The sequence below is a fragment of the Columba livia genome, chromosome 6, assembly GCF_036013475.1.
Source record: "Columba livia isolate bColLiv1 breed racing homer chromosome 6, bColLiv1.pat.W.v2, whole genome shotgun sequence".
Classification (NCBI taxonomy): Eukaryota; Metazoa; Chordata; class Aves; order Columbiformes; family Columbidae; genus Columba; species Columba livia.
Genome location: NC_088607.1, coordinates 34,446,001 through 34,461,694, shown reverse-complemented (window position 1 = coordinate 34,461,694; position 15,694 = coordinate 34,446,001). Strand labels below are relative to the sequence as shown.

At 37.9% G+C, this 15,694-nt stretch overlaps 1 protein-coding gene and 1 long non-coding RNA gene across 3 annotated transcripts in view; one reads left to right on the top strand and one right to left on the bottom strand.

The window, feature by feature from the left end:
- The window catches only part of MYPN (myopalladin), a 69,613-nt gene that overhangs the window by 30,856 nt on the left and 23,063 nt on the right, over positions 1-15,694 (bottom strand). For both annotated transcript variants that reach the window (XM_065067901.1, XM_065067900.1), the window contains exons 2-4: positions 11,796-12,731; positions 1,924-2,099; positions 327-378 (exon numbers count right to left, since the gene is read on the bottom strand). In XM_065067901.1, the coding sequence (XP_064923973.1) occupies positions 327-378; positions 1,924-2,099; positions 11,796-12,730 (1,163 nt within the window). In that variant the 5' untranslated portion in view covers position 12,731. The remainder of the gene's footprint in view (positions 1-326; positions 379-1,923; positions 2,100-11,795; positions 12,732-15,694) is intronic.
- Positions 1-15,694, top strand: part of LOC135579787 (uncharacterized) — a 35,662-nt gene that overhangs the window by 979 nt on the left and 18,989 nt on the right. The window contains exon 2 of the long non-coding RNA XR_010473563.1: positions 1,945-2,064. This is a non-coding gene — a long non-coding RNA (uncharacterized LOC135579787). The remainder of the gene's footprint in view (positions 1-1,944; positions 2,065-15,694) is intronic.

Genomic DNA, 15,694 nt, shown 5'->3' with positions numbered 1-15,694 from the left:
AGGTTGGGTCTAGTCAAATGGCATCTCTTTTAGTAAACAAGTATAATATTTAAGGTAAGAGATTTCTTTTTTATGTTTATATTTAATATTAAGTTTTCAGCTTAAGGTAATGTTGAAGACACACAAGCAAATGTGTATTTGTTCCATACTCTTTGTAAAGCAAACAAACAAACAAACGTAACCCAGCCCCAACAGTCGAAACAAATCCCAAACAAAAGCTTGATGTGTTGGAAGTTGCAAAATATTAATGGAAACTGAAATGTTTATGCTAGTGAGTTTTTTTTAACTGTAAGAAATATGTAAAATGTAATTGATTTTAGACTTACTGATCCATTTCGTCTTTGATGATTTCACCTTCAGAGTCAGAAGAAGAGACTCCTATGAAAAAGAGAATAAAATCGCTTAGCAGAGGGGTCTTTGGAGAAGTTGATCTCTGAATGATACAAAACTTTATTTCAGTTTCCTCTAGATTCTACAACATCCTAAGGATATATTTTATAAAGCTATGCTGAAACAAAAGATCACATTGCAGTGCAAGTGAACCAACATTGCACGCTGTGTAGGATGCAGAACGGCTGTTGACATAAGGCAGACTTGGGATGAGGTGCAATTAAAATGTGGAAAACAGCATCCAAGAGTGAATGTATACCTGGGGCTTCCTCACATTCTCTTTAAAATGCCACTAGTATGATTTAGTCTGCAATTCCTGTTGTGAATCAAATAAGAGCTGTTTTGTTTTGTTTTGTTTTTTCTCAGACACCTGACAAAAAAGGGGAAAAAAAAAAAAAGCCCTGGAATCATAGCCATTAATCATCGCTGTTATTCCTAAACTAGTGCCTTTTAGCACAGTTTGGAGAAGCTATTAGCTTAGTTTACTAACAGCTGTCTTACTGAGACATTTTACACTTGTGATTCAGCCTTCATTGCATTTGGAATTTGCATTTTCTCTGCAGTTCCTGCCATCAGCCTGGCTTCCATCCGGCAGCCAGGGAGTGAGGGAAATGTGGCTTTGGCCCCATGCTCCAGAACCAGTAAATCTCTGCCAAGCACAGACATCTCTCCTTAATGTCAGGGACAGTGCAGATACTAAAAAAGGATTCGTCCTTTCACTGTCAGATTAGAGACGTGAAAGAAGAGTGACAGTAGAGCAAAATTAAACTTGTATTAAGTAGGGTAGGTGCTTTAATTTATGAATGGTTCCACTGTTGTCAGTGATGGTACTCATAGTATATTCTTCTACCTTGAGAAATGGAAAGAAGACTGAAGGAAAAAAAAAAAGGATTCTGTGTGGTTTTTTAAATTTTCGATCCTGCTAGCAGAATGATGGATGCAATCTAAAACCTTATCCAAAAAAATGTTAAAAAAGAAACATAATAAATAGACCTCTCTTAAGCCAAGTAGGATATGTTAAAAAGTACCAGGAGAAAGAAGAGAGACCTAAATCTGCAAATATATTCTGTTTTATTCACAGTATCTATTGTACAAGTGAAATGTCAAATTGCTGGCATATTTATTTTGAATACAAGGTCCCAATAATGGGTTTGGATGAAGCTATCCTATATTCAATTAGTAATAATGACTGTAGGGAAAAGAGTTTAATAAGAACTAGACACAAGTTTAGGTTCTTATATTTCTGTAGAGTAACCACAGACAAAAATATAAGGTGGCATCAGAATCTGAATATTCCTAGACTTCAGTCTTGCAGTGAGGTATATAAAATCTCTGGGAAGCAACACAATAAAATTATATGTAAAGGGCAGTCACTTGTCTGAAGGCTATTTTATAGAGAAATAATAACTGTTAATAATTATGAAAAGTGATGACTCTGCTACGTATTTTCTGTGAAAAATCTGTTACATAATAGTGTCTTAATCCTGTATGACTATTTTCAACAACCCATTTCCACAAGAGTTCTGACATTACCTTCTATGTAAATCTCTGCAGAAGTGGAGTCTGTTCCATAGATGTTTGAAGCAAAGCACGAGTAACGTCCCGTATCCTCCTCAAAAGCTTCAACAATAACCAGGGAGTGTTGATCACCTGCCTGGATAATTTGAATGTCTGGTGAGTTTTCAAGCTCCTTCCCTTCACAGTACCACCTGCAAGGCAAAAAATATTGTGTATCAGTGCAAACAACTTGACAACTAGAACGACAATGTTCAAAGTCTTTCTGATGATAAAATGAGTGGGTTTAGCCTGAAGGCTCTGACATAGTACTTCAGGCAAGTGTTGAATCAACAGTCACAGGGACAAAATATTTATGATTTTGATAATATTCAATTACAACAAATAACAGAGCTCCTTTCTGTTCAGTATTTAAGCATACTAGCCAACTAGTTTATGTAAGTGACTCTAGCATATAGTTTTCTTGATATATGGATTTCAATGGCAGTGTAGAAGAGATCTGAATTTGGAATGCTGTCATTCCAGCTCTGAGTTTCTCTTGAGGTACATTCACATCTGTGTTGTGGCTTGAACTGTAGCGAAACAAAAAAAAACCCACAAAAAATGAAGTAATCAAATTTCACTCAAACTTGGGATCCCAGTGTTCATGTTACTTCTCAATGTGAGTGAAATTTACTAGAATGTTACTTTTTGTTTTGTCATTTATTTAAGACAATCTGCTTTTTATAAAAGGTGGCATGAGTGTATCACAAGAGGGGAGAAGTGATCTGTTACAAACTAGAGGCACTTCCTCACTGGGCCACGGCCGGTGAGACAGCTGGACCTGTCATTATTTTCTGCGTCATATTGCTGTGTTTCTCTTTTAAACTCAGCTACATATCCACAACTGTATTAGGCCCTTTAGAGACTTCACACTCTCATCTAGGGCATTCCTAAGTCCCTCAGTGTTCAGAAGGGTTGTTTCAGTACCAAATGCAGGAATCCAAGCAAAAGTAAAAGCAGCACCTGAAAAGACACCTCCATGGAATGTGTTAATGACAGTAACCATCAGCTCAACCTGAGAAATAGTAGGAGGGGAGAGCAGCCCTGATTGCTGCTGCTTGTTAGTAGGGAAAAGACAGAGAGAAAAAAACAGTTGAGTTTTCAGAACCAGATTCAAATTTAATAGAACAGTCTAGGTTTTACAGAGAATGTGTAGTACTATGTATAGGGATCCAGACTTAAATAAGTGGTAGAATACTCAGAAATACCTGTATTTTCAGATAACTAGCTAAATTTGAAAAGCCAGATTAAGATACATTCATCTTCACCATAACTTTTCTTATAAATGTAGATAGATAAAAAACTCCACAACAATATTTGTATTTTCTATTTACTGCTGCTTTCTTAACATGGGTTGGGTACAGGTAATTACCGCCTCTTGTGCATGCCTAGGTGGGGGCTGTCATACTGACCACAATTTTTATTCAAGTCATTTTTTAAAATGAGTAGTTGTTTAATCCACCTTTGTACAGTAACTTGGTAAAAGTACCTGCTAGTTCCTGAGCGCATACAAATGCTTATCAAAGCAATGCCAAATGCGTTGTGTATTTATTACAGCAAATACGATTAGTTGTGGAAAGGATAAGGATAGCTTTTTGAGTAATAAATTATAATATTTATATTTCCTGGCTCATACGTTAAGGTACTCGACACATTTCCATTTCAGATAATTTAGAAAAACATTAATAAATAAATTTGTTTAACAATTCAATTCTGTTCACCTCTTGGAAGCACAACTTTTTACAACAGTTTGTGCTACAAATAGAGCATGAAGAAAACCCCAAATTAATATCTTTGGGGAAAAACCCCTATAAGTCAGTCCATACCAGTGGAAAACCAGAATTTAATAGAAATATAACGTAGAATTGAAAAAGGAGCCTCAAAGTGACTATGAGGTATGAAGGAGTACAGATCTGGAACTGAAATGCTGATTACGTAGCTAAGAAGTAAACCAAGCACTATTTGTGCAGCACCAGTCCTAGCTGTCCGGCATGGCTTTCTTAAAGTAACCAGGGCATTCCTTAGTACACTCCGAGCTGCACGTTAATGTCATCTGTAGCTGTACAGTCAACTGACATTAATGTACATCTTGGAAAGCGTACAGCTCTGCACTGTAGAATGGATCACACTGCTTAACACAATTTCCGCTATTAGAATGGCAAACCTTTGTAGCTAGAGAGCTAGAACTTAAAAGTCTTGGTTTGAGTCTACATCTGCTTACTTATTCTCTTTTAAAAGCCACCATTGTAACAGGAATTGAAAATGGATCTAAGAAAATTACATTTATGAATTTAACATTTATGACTGCAGTGGACAGTTGTGTAGTAAATGTCATCATGTTAAAAGAGGATGCCAGCGGGGTGTAAAATGTCCCAGCTCTCTTCCCTGACATTTCCCAGCTGAAATACAGCTTTGCTTTACTAAAATACAGCCACATCCTTCTTGCAGGGTTTTACCAGTGCTTTATGCAGAGAACTTCAGCCAAAGTTACTCATTTCTCTTCCATTTGAGCCTTAGGCCTCTGATAGACAAGCTTTGCGGATCTGGCAGCAGTACTTTAAAATGTTGAAATCCTGATGCTGACGTCTTTGCTGGAGGTTTCTTGCTCTGAAGCAAGGACAGAAGGTTCAAATGTGTTCCCAGGCCCAGCCGCCCCAGTTCTGGTCTAATGAAAACAAGTTTGCACCAGGACACTAGGCATGTGAATCTAGGATAACTGAGTTGTACAAATTCTCCTATATATCACTTTTGGTAAATATTAATGACCATTAAAGAAGGGACTGGGCATTCAGGAGACTACAGCTGGATCTTAAATGGCCACAGGTGTTTGCCTGAACTCAATGTGAGCCACAGCATTAAGGGAGTATTCCCCTGTCCCTCTGAAGTCTGACACAGTTCATTTGCAAGGCTTTCTACCACTTTGGTGGACAAAATGAGAGGCTCCGAGGTACTTTCTGTCAGTGGACAGTCTGCCTAGGACAACACTTCACTCCAGGATAGCTTTTGGCAGCCATTCATGCTGCTTCTCAAACCTCAGGTACTTCACAATACAGTGTAAACAGTGTTCTGGATATTAACCAAACCTGTAGAAAGTGCAGCACCTTTGGAAATTTAAGAGACAGTTGTCATCCCACAAAAGGGAGCAATAACATCAAGACATATCCTAGCATGCCAGGTGAACTAGCACACATAAAAAGATAAATAAGAACTTACTGGGTGTTCTGGCTCAGAGCACAAGTCCACCTCACCCAGCATGCTGTCTTCCAGTGGCCAAAAGCAGACACTTAGGGAAGAGTATGAACACAGAGCGAGTATATATATATGTATTTATATTCATATATTTCTCTGGAGTATCTAACCATTTCTTTATTTTCTTTACCTTTTTATCTTTTACCTATCATTCTCTTTATACTTTATAGAAGGCCTGAGGCAGAACTTCAAAATAATCTTTAAAAAGTAAAATCGCTGGTCTTAGAATTATTATTTACAAACTACCTCTCTTAAAAGGATTACACATTCGCAGTACCATTACCATTATTTTCTAGTAGATTAGGTTGTATGGTTCTTCACTAGCATTTAGTTTGCAAATCCTGCTTTTTATTTATGTCATGTTTATTTTGAAAGAATTGGTTTACACTTCCATTCAAAATGTATTTCCTTTAAAAATAATGGTCTTTCTAGCTTCTTCTGATTGAGCTGTAGTGTTCATATTCACTCATAGTCCAGTCTGGAACCTCTAACACAGACCGCTTCAAACAGAAGGAAAAGCTACATCTATTTTAGACTTTGCCCATCATGACTTGCCCAAATCTGGTATTTTCCCCACTAATAATTAGATACAGTGGGTTTTTTTTGACTGACTCCCCAGAAGTGCATGTCACATTTGCTTTTCTATTCAGTGACATCCCTAAAAACATGCAGATACAGACATCATAGCAGTAGTGGGGTCCTTGGTATCCAGAACACAAACATCTAGTGCCTGTGCTAGAGGAACAACTCTACCATGAGAACACAGAGGTGACATTTAGCAGTCCCAAGGGAGAAGTATGGTAATGTACAATCCAGAGTTGATTGAAAAGATTCTTTGATTAGTGCCATTTTTTAAGTTCCAGATCAGGAAATTATATAGGATTCCTGTGATATCAAAGGTTTTTGTTTGTTTGTTCTTTTCTTTCTTTTTTTTTTTTTTTTTCTTTTTTTTTAATTCTATATACAGTGTGGTTTATTCTTCTGTTGTTTTCAAGATTTGCAATTGGTGATAATTAACAACAGTCACATTTTCAGGAGGGAAGACCCAAGGTTCATGCATAGTTCTATGACTACAAGCCCAAATTTGGAATATGAATGCACAAGTCACCTTTTAGGTGTGTAATTTCTGTAAGCAACTGTGTGATTTGGGAGGTGAGTCATGGCACTTACTCATGCCTTTTTATATACCTGACTCATGCCTCTTCCTTATAATGTAGCCTTGTTTTAGCATGTTGGCTTTAGCAGATATGAAAAACTATTAAAGAGAATACCCTTGTTCTAGAATTTGATTCTACTTTCAGAACATCTTTTCAGAACAATAAAGTAACTTAGGTAGTACACTGGTATTATGTTTTTGTGTCCACTCAAATGTGGCTCCTCACTCAAAGGACAGATAAAGCAGAACACATTATACAAAATGCTGTGATACAAACACCAGTAAGATAAAAGAACGCCTTGTCTTACTACTGAGCAACTTTTCCAATTAGCCTATTATGTTTGTGTAGATATAAGTCTGTACTGCATGCTTTTGTGAGGCACAGTTCTAATTTCCTATAAGCAAATTTGAAACTACCGCGTAAGCTATTTCCTCCAGTTATTTTAGTGGTACGTGAGTAGTATATTCCTTTAGCAGACTCAGACAGTGAAGCAGAATTGAGTTAAATCTTTTATTTGTGCTTATTTTTTCCTTTGACTAATCCAAGATTTTCCATGTAAGTGAGGAATAAACTTCTGTTTCAAGCCTGTGTTCAGTTCTCCTATGCAGTGTGTTCTTTGGTCACTATTTTCACTATAAATTTGAAGTATTTTGAGATTAAGCTGAAAAAATGAACGTGCTACATGTATGTTATCTCTGCAATGCTTAGAAATGAAAACAATTATCTCTTGTGAAATTAAGCTTTATGTAAATCTTTGTTATGGCCATATTTACTCTGTGCTTATTAACATTTTATTTTATTCTCAACATCAAAACGTTGTACATGTTAGCAATGGAATGTCAGTTCCAAAGGGAGTTCTGACATTGAGATTGGCGGCATGGCTGAAGTAGCGATACTCTCTGTCACTGACATTTCATTCCTGCCATGATTTGTAACGATAGCTTCATCAGACAAGGCAGATGCACATTAAGCACAAGCAGTGTGATCTGCTGTGCCAAATTCATCCTACGTCTTAAGCCATTGACTTGACTGGAGTTGCATGTAAGAGAAGTTTAGCTCTCTAGGCTTTGAGCACTAAAACAGGTAAATTTTTTCATTTGGCAGCCAGGAAGAAATAATACTAATCGATCCTATATGGCTTCAGAGTCTCTAAAAATCTGTGATTAGTTGCAGTCCCTCTCCTTAAACAAAGAAGCACTAAAATGCACTTTTTAAGCTTTGTATGCCTGTGTTAAAGAATGTTTTCATGGAAACTTTATGACATGCAGCCTGTTTTTAGAACATCAAATCCTCATGACACTTCCAGGATAGCTGTGTATGCCAAACTATGCAGTGTGATTCATAAGTAAAATTAACCTAGGAGTGATGTGCCAAACAGTTTGGAAAAATGTAGGCACCTCTGAACTTGAGGAAATAAGGAGCACTCTGCTCACAAAGGGGAGTGAATGTCATTACTCTTACAGACACAGAGCTGTAGAAGGAAGCAGGAGAAGGAGGTCATCAAAACCTTTAACACTTTGGAAATACACTACACACTTAAATGCTTATTTCTAACCTGCAGTATAGTCAGAATAAAGTAATCAATCAGTAATTGCAGTAATGCTCTTTAATTGTGAGCTAATGTTTGAGCTAGCTAGAGACCCGCATACTAGAATATCAATCTTTATTCGTCTGTCCTATGTCACTGCATTCGGCTGATGATACTGAAAATGGGTAACATTTCATGGAAACTTCTTTCTGTTTAGGTAGGCTTAACGAGCTTCCTATAACACTTGTTACATTAAGGCTGAGATGTCTTTACAAGCAGTTGGACAGGTCTATCTGTATTTAGCCAAGCGCAATTTAGCTTTCCATATACTAATATTTCACATCATTTCCCAGTTTCTTCTCTTGTTCCACCATCCAGTTTTCTGTTCTTCAGCGAGCCCTCATATAGGCCAGATAGTTAAGTTACCTAGCAAGCCTGTAAATTATACTGCTTTATCATTGCCAATGATATTTTGACCCTGATCCATCATGAATGTCATTTATACAATTTTTTACATCATCAATTTTGTTTTGTACTGTCTTGTTTTCAAACATGATATCTGTCCATCGTATTTTCCAGTCCTTTCCACTCCTGTGAACAGCTTCTTTCTAAGTCTCCTGCCTCTAACTTCTCTCGTATAATCCCCATTACATCAGTTTAACCATCTGATTGTTCCTAGTGTTAGCTGAGAAACTACATTACACAGCTTGTTGAATTTTGTTCTTGTTTCACAATGCTCTCGGTTCCCACCATTCCACTTCTATATTGTAAGTGTATATATTGCAGGCATTGTGAGTGACGTGGGATTCCTTTCTGTGATTAGGAATTCCGTTTTAAGTCCAAGGACACAGGCAAACCTGCATTTGCTGATGTGTGTCCAAAGGACGCTTGTTCTCTGAGCTTGGCCATACAGCTAAGTTGAAGGAAGAAGCAATCATGCCTTAAAGCCCATCAGCATTAAACATTCTTTCATCAGTTGCCACACTGGCAATTTGTCCTTTCCTGGAACTATTGATTTTTGTATCTCTCTTGCTTGTCTGTTAGAATTCTTCTCTCCTTGCCCAGCTCCACAGATAGTGAACTAACCATGAAGCTCAGAAGACTGTTATACTCAAAGCAAGACGGTTGCCAGTTCTGAGCCCAGTTCTGGACACAGTTCCACAACTATGGCCAGCAAGATGCTTCCTTCACTGTTTTGGAGGCTTTGCACAGCGGATCAAAGACAAGCACTATTTTTAGTGAAAAAAATCTGCATTCTCTTGGTCCTCTTGGTTCATGGAACACAGATCGCAAAGTACATTATATTTTCTGTTTTCCTTGTGATATAACAGTGACTAAATATGCCGTGATCACTGGAAGCACGTGAATAGTTATCAATCAGACAAGTGAAATTTTTTTGCACACTTTCTTAATGTGTGCAAACACTAAACATTGGTGGCATTGGAAGAATCTTGGATGAACAGCACAAAAGTTTCGTTAACAGTTATGATCAGGAAACTTCAAGCAGCTAATATTTCTAGCTTTCTCCTTAATAAAGCACATACACACGCACACATGCACACACAAATACCAGGGGGGAGATAGTTCAAACTTATCCCCTTGTGATTTATTTGTTAGTTTAAAGCTAAGCCTGATCTTTTGCTTGAGCTTGAGTGCTTGGGACTGATTTTCCCCATGGGACTTCTTTCTGCCGATGTTGAAATAGAAATTTCAATGGAAAAGCTTAAGTTGTGTTGGAATAAAAATAGACCCAAGTTACAAAGATAACCATCATCCAATTCTGTGGAATCAAGCAGTTCCTGCATTGAGTGGCATCCTGGCCATCCCTGGATCCTTCATGGGATGAATCATTGCTCCTGAGTTTTCCAATTTGCCCTTGCAAGGCTTTGGTGACTTTAGTAGTGTCAGCTTCTAATTCATATAGGTTTAAATGGCTCAACTTAGATGGTGCGAACACCTTGTCAGTTATATGTATGTGTCAGTGGCATGGGCGTGATGTGCTGTTATAAGGATGGTGCTGTGGCCTTCTGGGGAAATACATAAAATTAACATTGTGCACTGGAGTATATGTCTATGAACACACAATTCATTATTCACCTTTTCTGAATGCAAAGAAGGCCAGATCAAGTTTGTGTACAGGTCTATATACATAAGAGAAGATTATTTCAGTTGTTTTCTTTGTATTATAATCTATGAATGATGAGAGGGAAAAAAAAAAAAAAAAGATTTCTCATGTCCAGGGATCCTACTGACATTTTTTATGTTATATCAAAAAGATTTATCAAGGCAATTGCCTGGAGAAATAAGTCTCAAAGTCTTTATAAGCAAGAGGAGCCTTCAGATAGCGTTGTGTATATCTGGGGGTTGATGCTATTTCCTGTCATGGACAAGAGAGCCTGCATGGCACCACGGGGCAAGGTCTTGTTTGGGGCTGAGAACCTACATGTTACTACTGAAGGCATTAGTGGGGCAAAATGGTCTGGTAGTCATGGCTCAGGGATCCTATGAATGGGGTAACTTCTTGTCTTCCTGACAAGGCTGTTCGTAACAAGAAAATTCATTTGTAGATCCTTGTTCCTATGTGCTTAATAATGTGTTGTAAAAGCTTCTTCCTTCTGGAAAATTAGCAGCTGGTGTGCCGGAAATCCAAGGGAATGGAAAACAAAGTTTCTTTACCGCAAAAATCTTTGGAGCTTCTCTCTTTGGACGTTGAGATAGTTTTCGTTTGATGATTGTGCTTATTAGTTCAGTGGGAAAGATAATAAAAGGTGTTGACTGCAGTAGAAGTGATAGTAGTGCTGTACCCAGCATTGCCTAAGTATATAAGGAAGACAGTGAGCTGACAATTGGCAAAAGGGGACCATCTGTGAAGCTCAGAGTCCTTTAATTAGATGCCGAAGATCCAGTTATTTTCAATATTTAGGAAAGCAACACAGATTTCTAAAATGCCTATAAGAGGGTAGGCAACCACCTAGTCTAAGGGTATGTCTTTATGATACTGGAGATATTAGGATGCAAATTTGTATAGTACATCTCTAAAAGATGGATAGAGTTTTCCCTTCTATTGGAGTTGTACAGTCTCAGCAAAGGAAATATAGTTCTACCACTGTAATTCAGAAGTAAATTTGGCTAATGAGCTCTGCATCAACAAATTTAGATTTAGAAACGCTGATGAAATCTAAGAATTTTCAAGATAAGTTTAAAAGTTACAAAAATCTGTTTCTCATTCCACTGATATCTTTGACAAATAAAGTGTAGCTTTTTCACATTTTCCTCTCCAGTCATCTTTGCAAATGCTACTTATTTAAGTTTCAGTCATTGTCAGAATCTGAATTAGAACTGAGCTGCTCCTAGTTATTTGTGTAATAACTTAAATGAATTGTTTCCTCTCTGTTAATGTGTTTTGGTTTATAGGAACCTATGTTCACGCACCTCAAATACCTTCAGACGTCAGCCTGAGGTCTCACAGCCATTGGTGTTCATGTATGCATGGTTTTGGTTCATAAGAACCCAGATGTTCACTCATCTCAAACATGTTCAGGCATCAGCTTAAGATCTCACAGCCACTGGTATTTTTGGCTGGTTTACACAATCGGTCTTGATTTCCATAAAGATAACTAACATTTCTCACTACAGAGTTAGCACTTTTTAAAAATTATGGAAGTTCAGTACTTAAAAACAGTTATCTAAAATTCAAATAAAATAATATGTCCCAAAATATGTTGTCTTAAAATATAAGCAACCTTTTGTATAACTTAAAGAAAGCAATTTTTTTTCCCAATAAATTTTACTAACCAAGATCAAGGGACTTCTGCTGCAGATTACTGAAACATACACATAGAAATATCTGGAAAGAGTAAGTCATACACTTACTGTTACAGCAATACAAAATGGCAAGTGCAGAATACGTTTACCTGACTTCAGGTGCTGGGATTCCTACCACAATGCAGTCCAATTGCACTTTGGTTCCTTCCGGAACTTCCCTGCTCTTCAGTTTTTGAGTAAAGCGTGGTGGTTGTCCAATAGGCTCATCAGAATATACAGATGCAGATTCTGACTCTGGTTTTAGCTCTGTGCTCGTTAACTGATTGATAGATTCCAAGTTTGACGCCTGTTGATCATCTGTTTGTTCAAATGTTTTCTCTGCTTTGTTTTCCAAGTCTTGGGGTATGGGAATGGAAAGCCTTTCTCTGTTGTCTGATGTGCTACATAGGCTAGAGCTGCCTTTTTGAGCAGGCTTGTTCTTAGAATCAATTTTGCTCCTGTAGTTTTTGCATGTTCGGGGTCTTATCCTTTCAGAGTTGTGAGCTTTGAAAAGTGATGAGAGCTCCTCTATAAAATCTGCCGCCTTGTTTAGGAATTCTTTTTTTGATTCTGATTCAGAAGGGAGGTGTTTCTTTAGATCTTGAGAGCTCCCTTTGGAGCTCTTTGTATTTCTGACATGGTCCTGACAAAAATTGGAGTGCGGGCCATTGTCTGATGTTTTCAGAGCTGCAGACTGGGCCATTTGTTTGTGTTTTTCTGTGTTTTTCAGTTGATCTGGGGGACATTGTGACTGTGCCTGAAGCTCATCCTGTTTAGTTTCCAGTGGATTCTGATCAATAGCTTGTCTCGCCAGGTTTACACTTTGATCTAGCTCTTCTTGGCTCAAAAAGGCAGAGAGATCTGGAAGGTCATCTTGGACAGCTACTTCATCTGAATCACCAGAAGCATTGCCATAATGGAAATTGTGAGAAGCTGGTTCTGATCTGCTTCTTTCACTCCTCCCTTGATGTTTAGTTTCAGCTAAATAACTTTCTCTCAGAAGTTGAGATATTGAAGTTGAGGATTCTAAACTGTCGTCTTGCATGCTGCCAACAAAAAGGACAAATAGGACCACACCTTATCGATAGCAAAAACTTTGATGGCACACAATTACAGGCTTCTGAAAAGCAGGACAGTGCATTTTCAAAATTCATCTGTGTGCTGAAGATTAACTTGTAAGTCTGGCCTTGTTTTAAAGGCCTGCTTCTGTTCATACTGCCAGATACTATTGCCTTTACCCCTTTATCCATCTTTTATTACTTTCGACTGTTGGTGGCCTTACATAGCTAAAACAACTGCAATGTGGTAATTTATACTTTGTTCCAGGCAAAACTTCAACTATAGAGCTATTAACTGAGTTTCAATGTCAAATCTTTGTCATGGTTGCTGTGTGTTTCTTAGCTAAGAAACATCATCGTCAGATACATTTAATGCTGGGTATTTCAAGGACTGAAAGTTGTAAGAGAATAACAGTACTTTTAAATTAAGTAAATTTAGCTTGAAAGACACTGAAGTAAATCAACCCTCAAAAGCATTTGAGTGATGAGAGGAGGAAGAAGTGGAGAGGACAAAAATATTCTATAATGACAATTTTTCATATCAAGTTCTTAAAGATATTGCATTATAGGAAGCAATAATGGTGCTAAATGTTCTATACCTTCTTAAATTAAGCATTATTTCTAATAAGCTATTTCAAGTAGTTAGAGAATTAAGTCCTTATTTGATACAAACATCATTTGTACTTCAGGCTTTTCAAAACCATTCTCTTAGGTCATCCTGATTCTGAAAATAATGTACCACAGATGAGAAGACAGTATCAGAAAGCCCATACTTAACCTGCATGCCTGATAAGCAGAGCTTAAGTATCCCTTTTGATATTTAAGTACTTCTGCATAATATTCTCCCTTTTATTTAACAAGAGCCATTATGAATGCAGAGTGATTCAAGCATCCTATTAACACACTCATCTTAAGGTGGCTTAAATATGAAGATACATAAGATGAATTCTCTTCACAACCTTACAGAGACCCGATACCTCACAGATACTGGAACAAGTCTGTGCCTGTTTTCTGGATCTGCCTCTGAGAATATGCAGTGCACAGGATCGCTCTCCTACTTCATTTATGGCCTGGCAAGTCTTGTGGTGATGGTTTCAAATATTGCTACCCAAAGGTGTCTGATCTGTCACACTGCAGGTTCTGTTCCTGTCGTGGCATCAGACGAAGGAACATGCATGCCCTCACCTCAGCTGTTTCCATTCATAGCCTTATGAGACAGCTTAAGTTGCCAGAGAAAGAGAGGAAAAGTAGAAAAGATATCTCTGCTATCCGGCTTTCTGCTCTGCTGGTGGGACAGTTGTCCCTGGAAAAGGGCTGGTAAGAAGTAAACAGACGGTAATGTCTCATACTGCTGCAGTATTTCATCCTGGAATGTGGGTGACAGCCCTTCTTCCGTATTTGTAAAAAAGAAAGCTTCAATTTAAACTCTTTATATTCTTCTTCAATGAATGAACATAAAGCCATCATATTCTGATGTGCATTTTGAGACTTTGTCTGCCTGAGGAACAATTTGTTATACTGAAATTATTTTCCTTGCATAAATATTTGGCATTTTAGATTTATAATTTTGTTTTATTTTGGTAATATGAAACAAGCAAAGTCAGTAAGACAGAAAAGGCACCCAACCAAAATATTGATAAGTTTGTGTCTGTACAACAAATTACAAAATAACATATAAATTATATGCTTCCAAGTATCCAATCTAGTCCCAGGGTCTAGAGCCAGGGTCTGCAAGGCTACTTGAACACTTGGTGTCCAAATATGTGCTGTGGCGCATAAGGGAACATTGGTTTGGGAAGCCCACATGAGATAATGTTGTAAGCTGTTTCATGACTGGACAGAGTATGTAACTTAACCTCTTAAGAGAACAAAGAGGTCTCCGTGAGTTCCCGCTCTATGGATACAACTTCTGCTTACTCAGCTTTTACTTCTTAAACAGCTGTGCAACCTTACTGAAGCTGAGCATGTTTAAGGGGTTATATTATCTTGTTTATGTGCTGATAGCATACTATGTGCTGTAAAGGTCACAGCGAAAGCTACAGTTTCAACTCTGGAGAGCTGAAATACATTCTAACATAAGGAGTTTACAGCCTGGGAGACAAACCTCACACATGAATGAACTGCAAGACCTAGAACATGGCAGTAACATAGGGCAAGTTTGCTTTAGACCTCCTCCCGTGTGCCGCCTTGTATTTACTTAAAAACAGAAGGGAAGAAGCCGAGCCATAGCCAGCCCTTTTCTCTGCAGCATGCAGCTAGCTTAGCCTGCAAAAAGAGAGCCGTGAGGCTTTTAGTGGGAAGTCAGACAAGGCAGAGTCTCTCAGAATATCTGCAGAGGGATGTCACTCCATGCTAACCTCCCCACATGTGGCTATGGCTCAATTAGAACATCCAGCTGTATGTGTCCTTGTGTAGCTTTAGATGCTACAGCAGAAAGCTGTATTTTACATGATTGTAGAGGTATATTTTACATGGTTGCAAAATTTAGCTTGCTACATTCCTTGGCCACTCTTTCTGAAATGTTTCAGAATGGCACATCTTCATTTCATCTCAGTGTCTGGGAAGGTCATCAAAGCTGAAAAAAGACGAGGCAGTTCTTTAGAGAACACTGGGCCCTCTACAGAGGAAATGCAAGTAAGGAAATAATACTGTGTAATCCAAACTTGCTGAAGTCAAACGAAGTTAAAGAACTGCAATAATTTCGTTGAGAAGCATATGTGAAAATCGTCTGGCTGTGACTGTTCAGGGTTTCATTGTTCTCTGTTGTAACGCTATTGCTTGATTTTCTCATGTAAGCGCTGCATCTATTTGAACAGAGGATGTTAATCACAGTGCAGCTTTCCTGCAAGTAACCACAGTTAAGCAACAGTTTGTTCAGTATGGTTATTTGAGACTTTGTTCTGGGTCTTCCATATCTTCTATTAATGTGTTAAACAAAACATTGAAACATG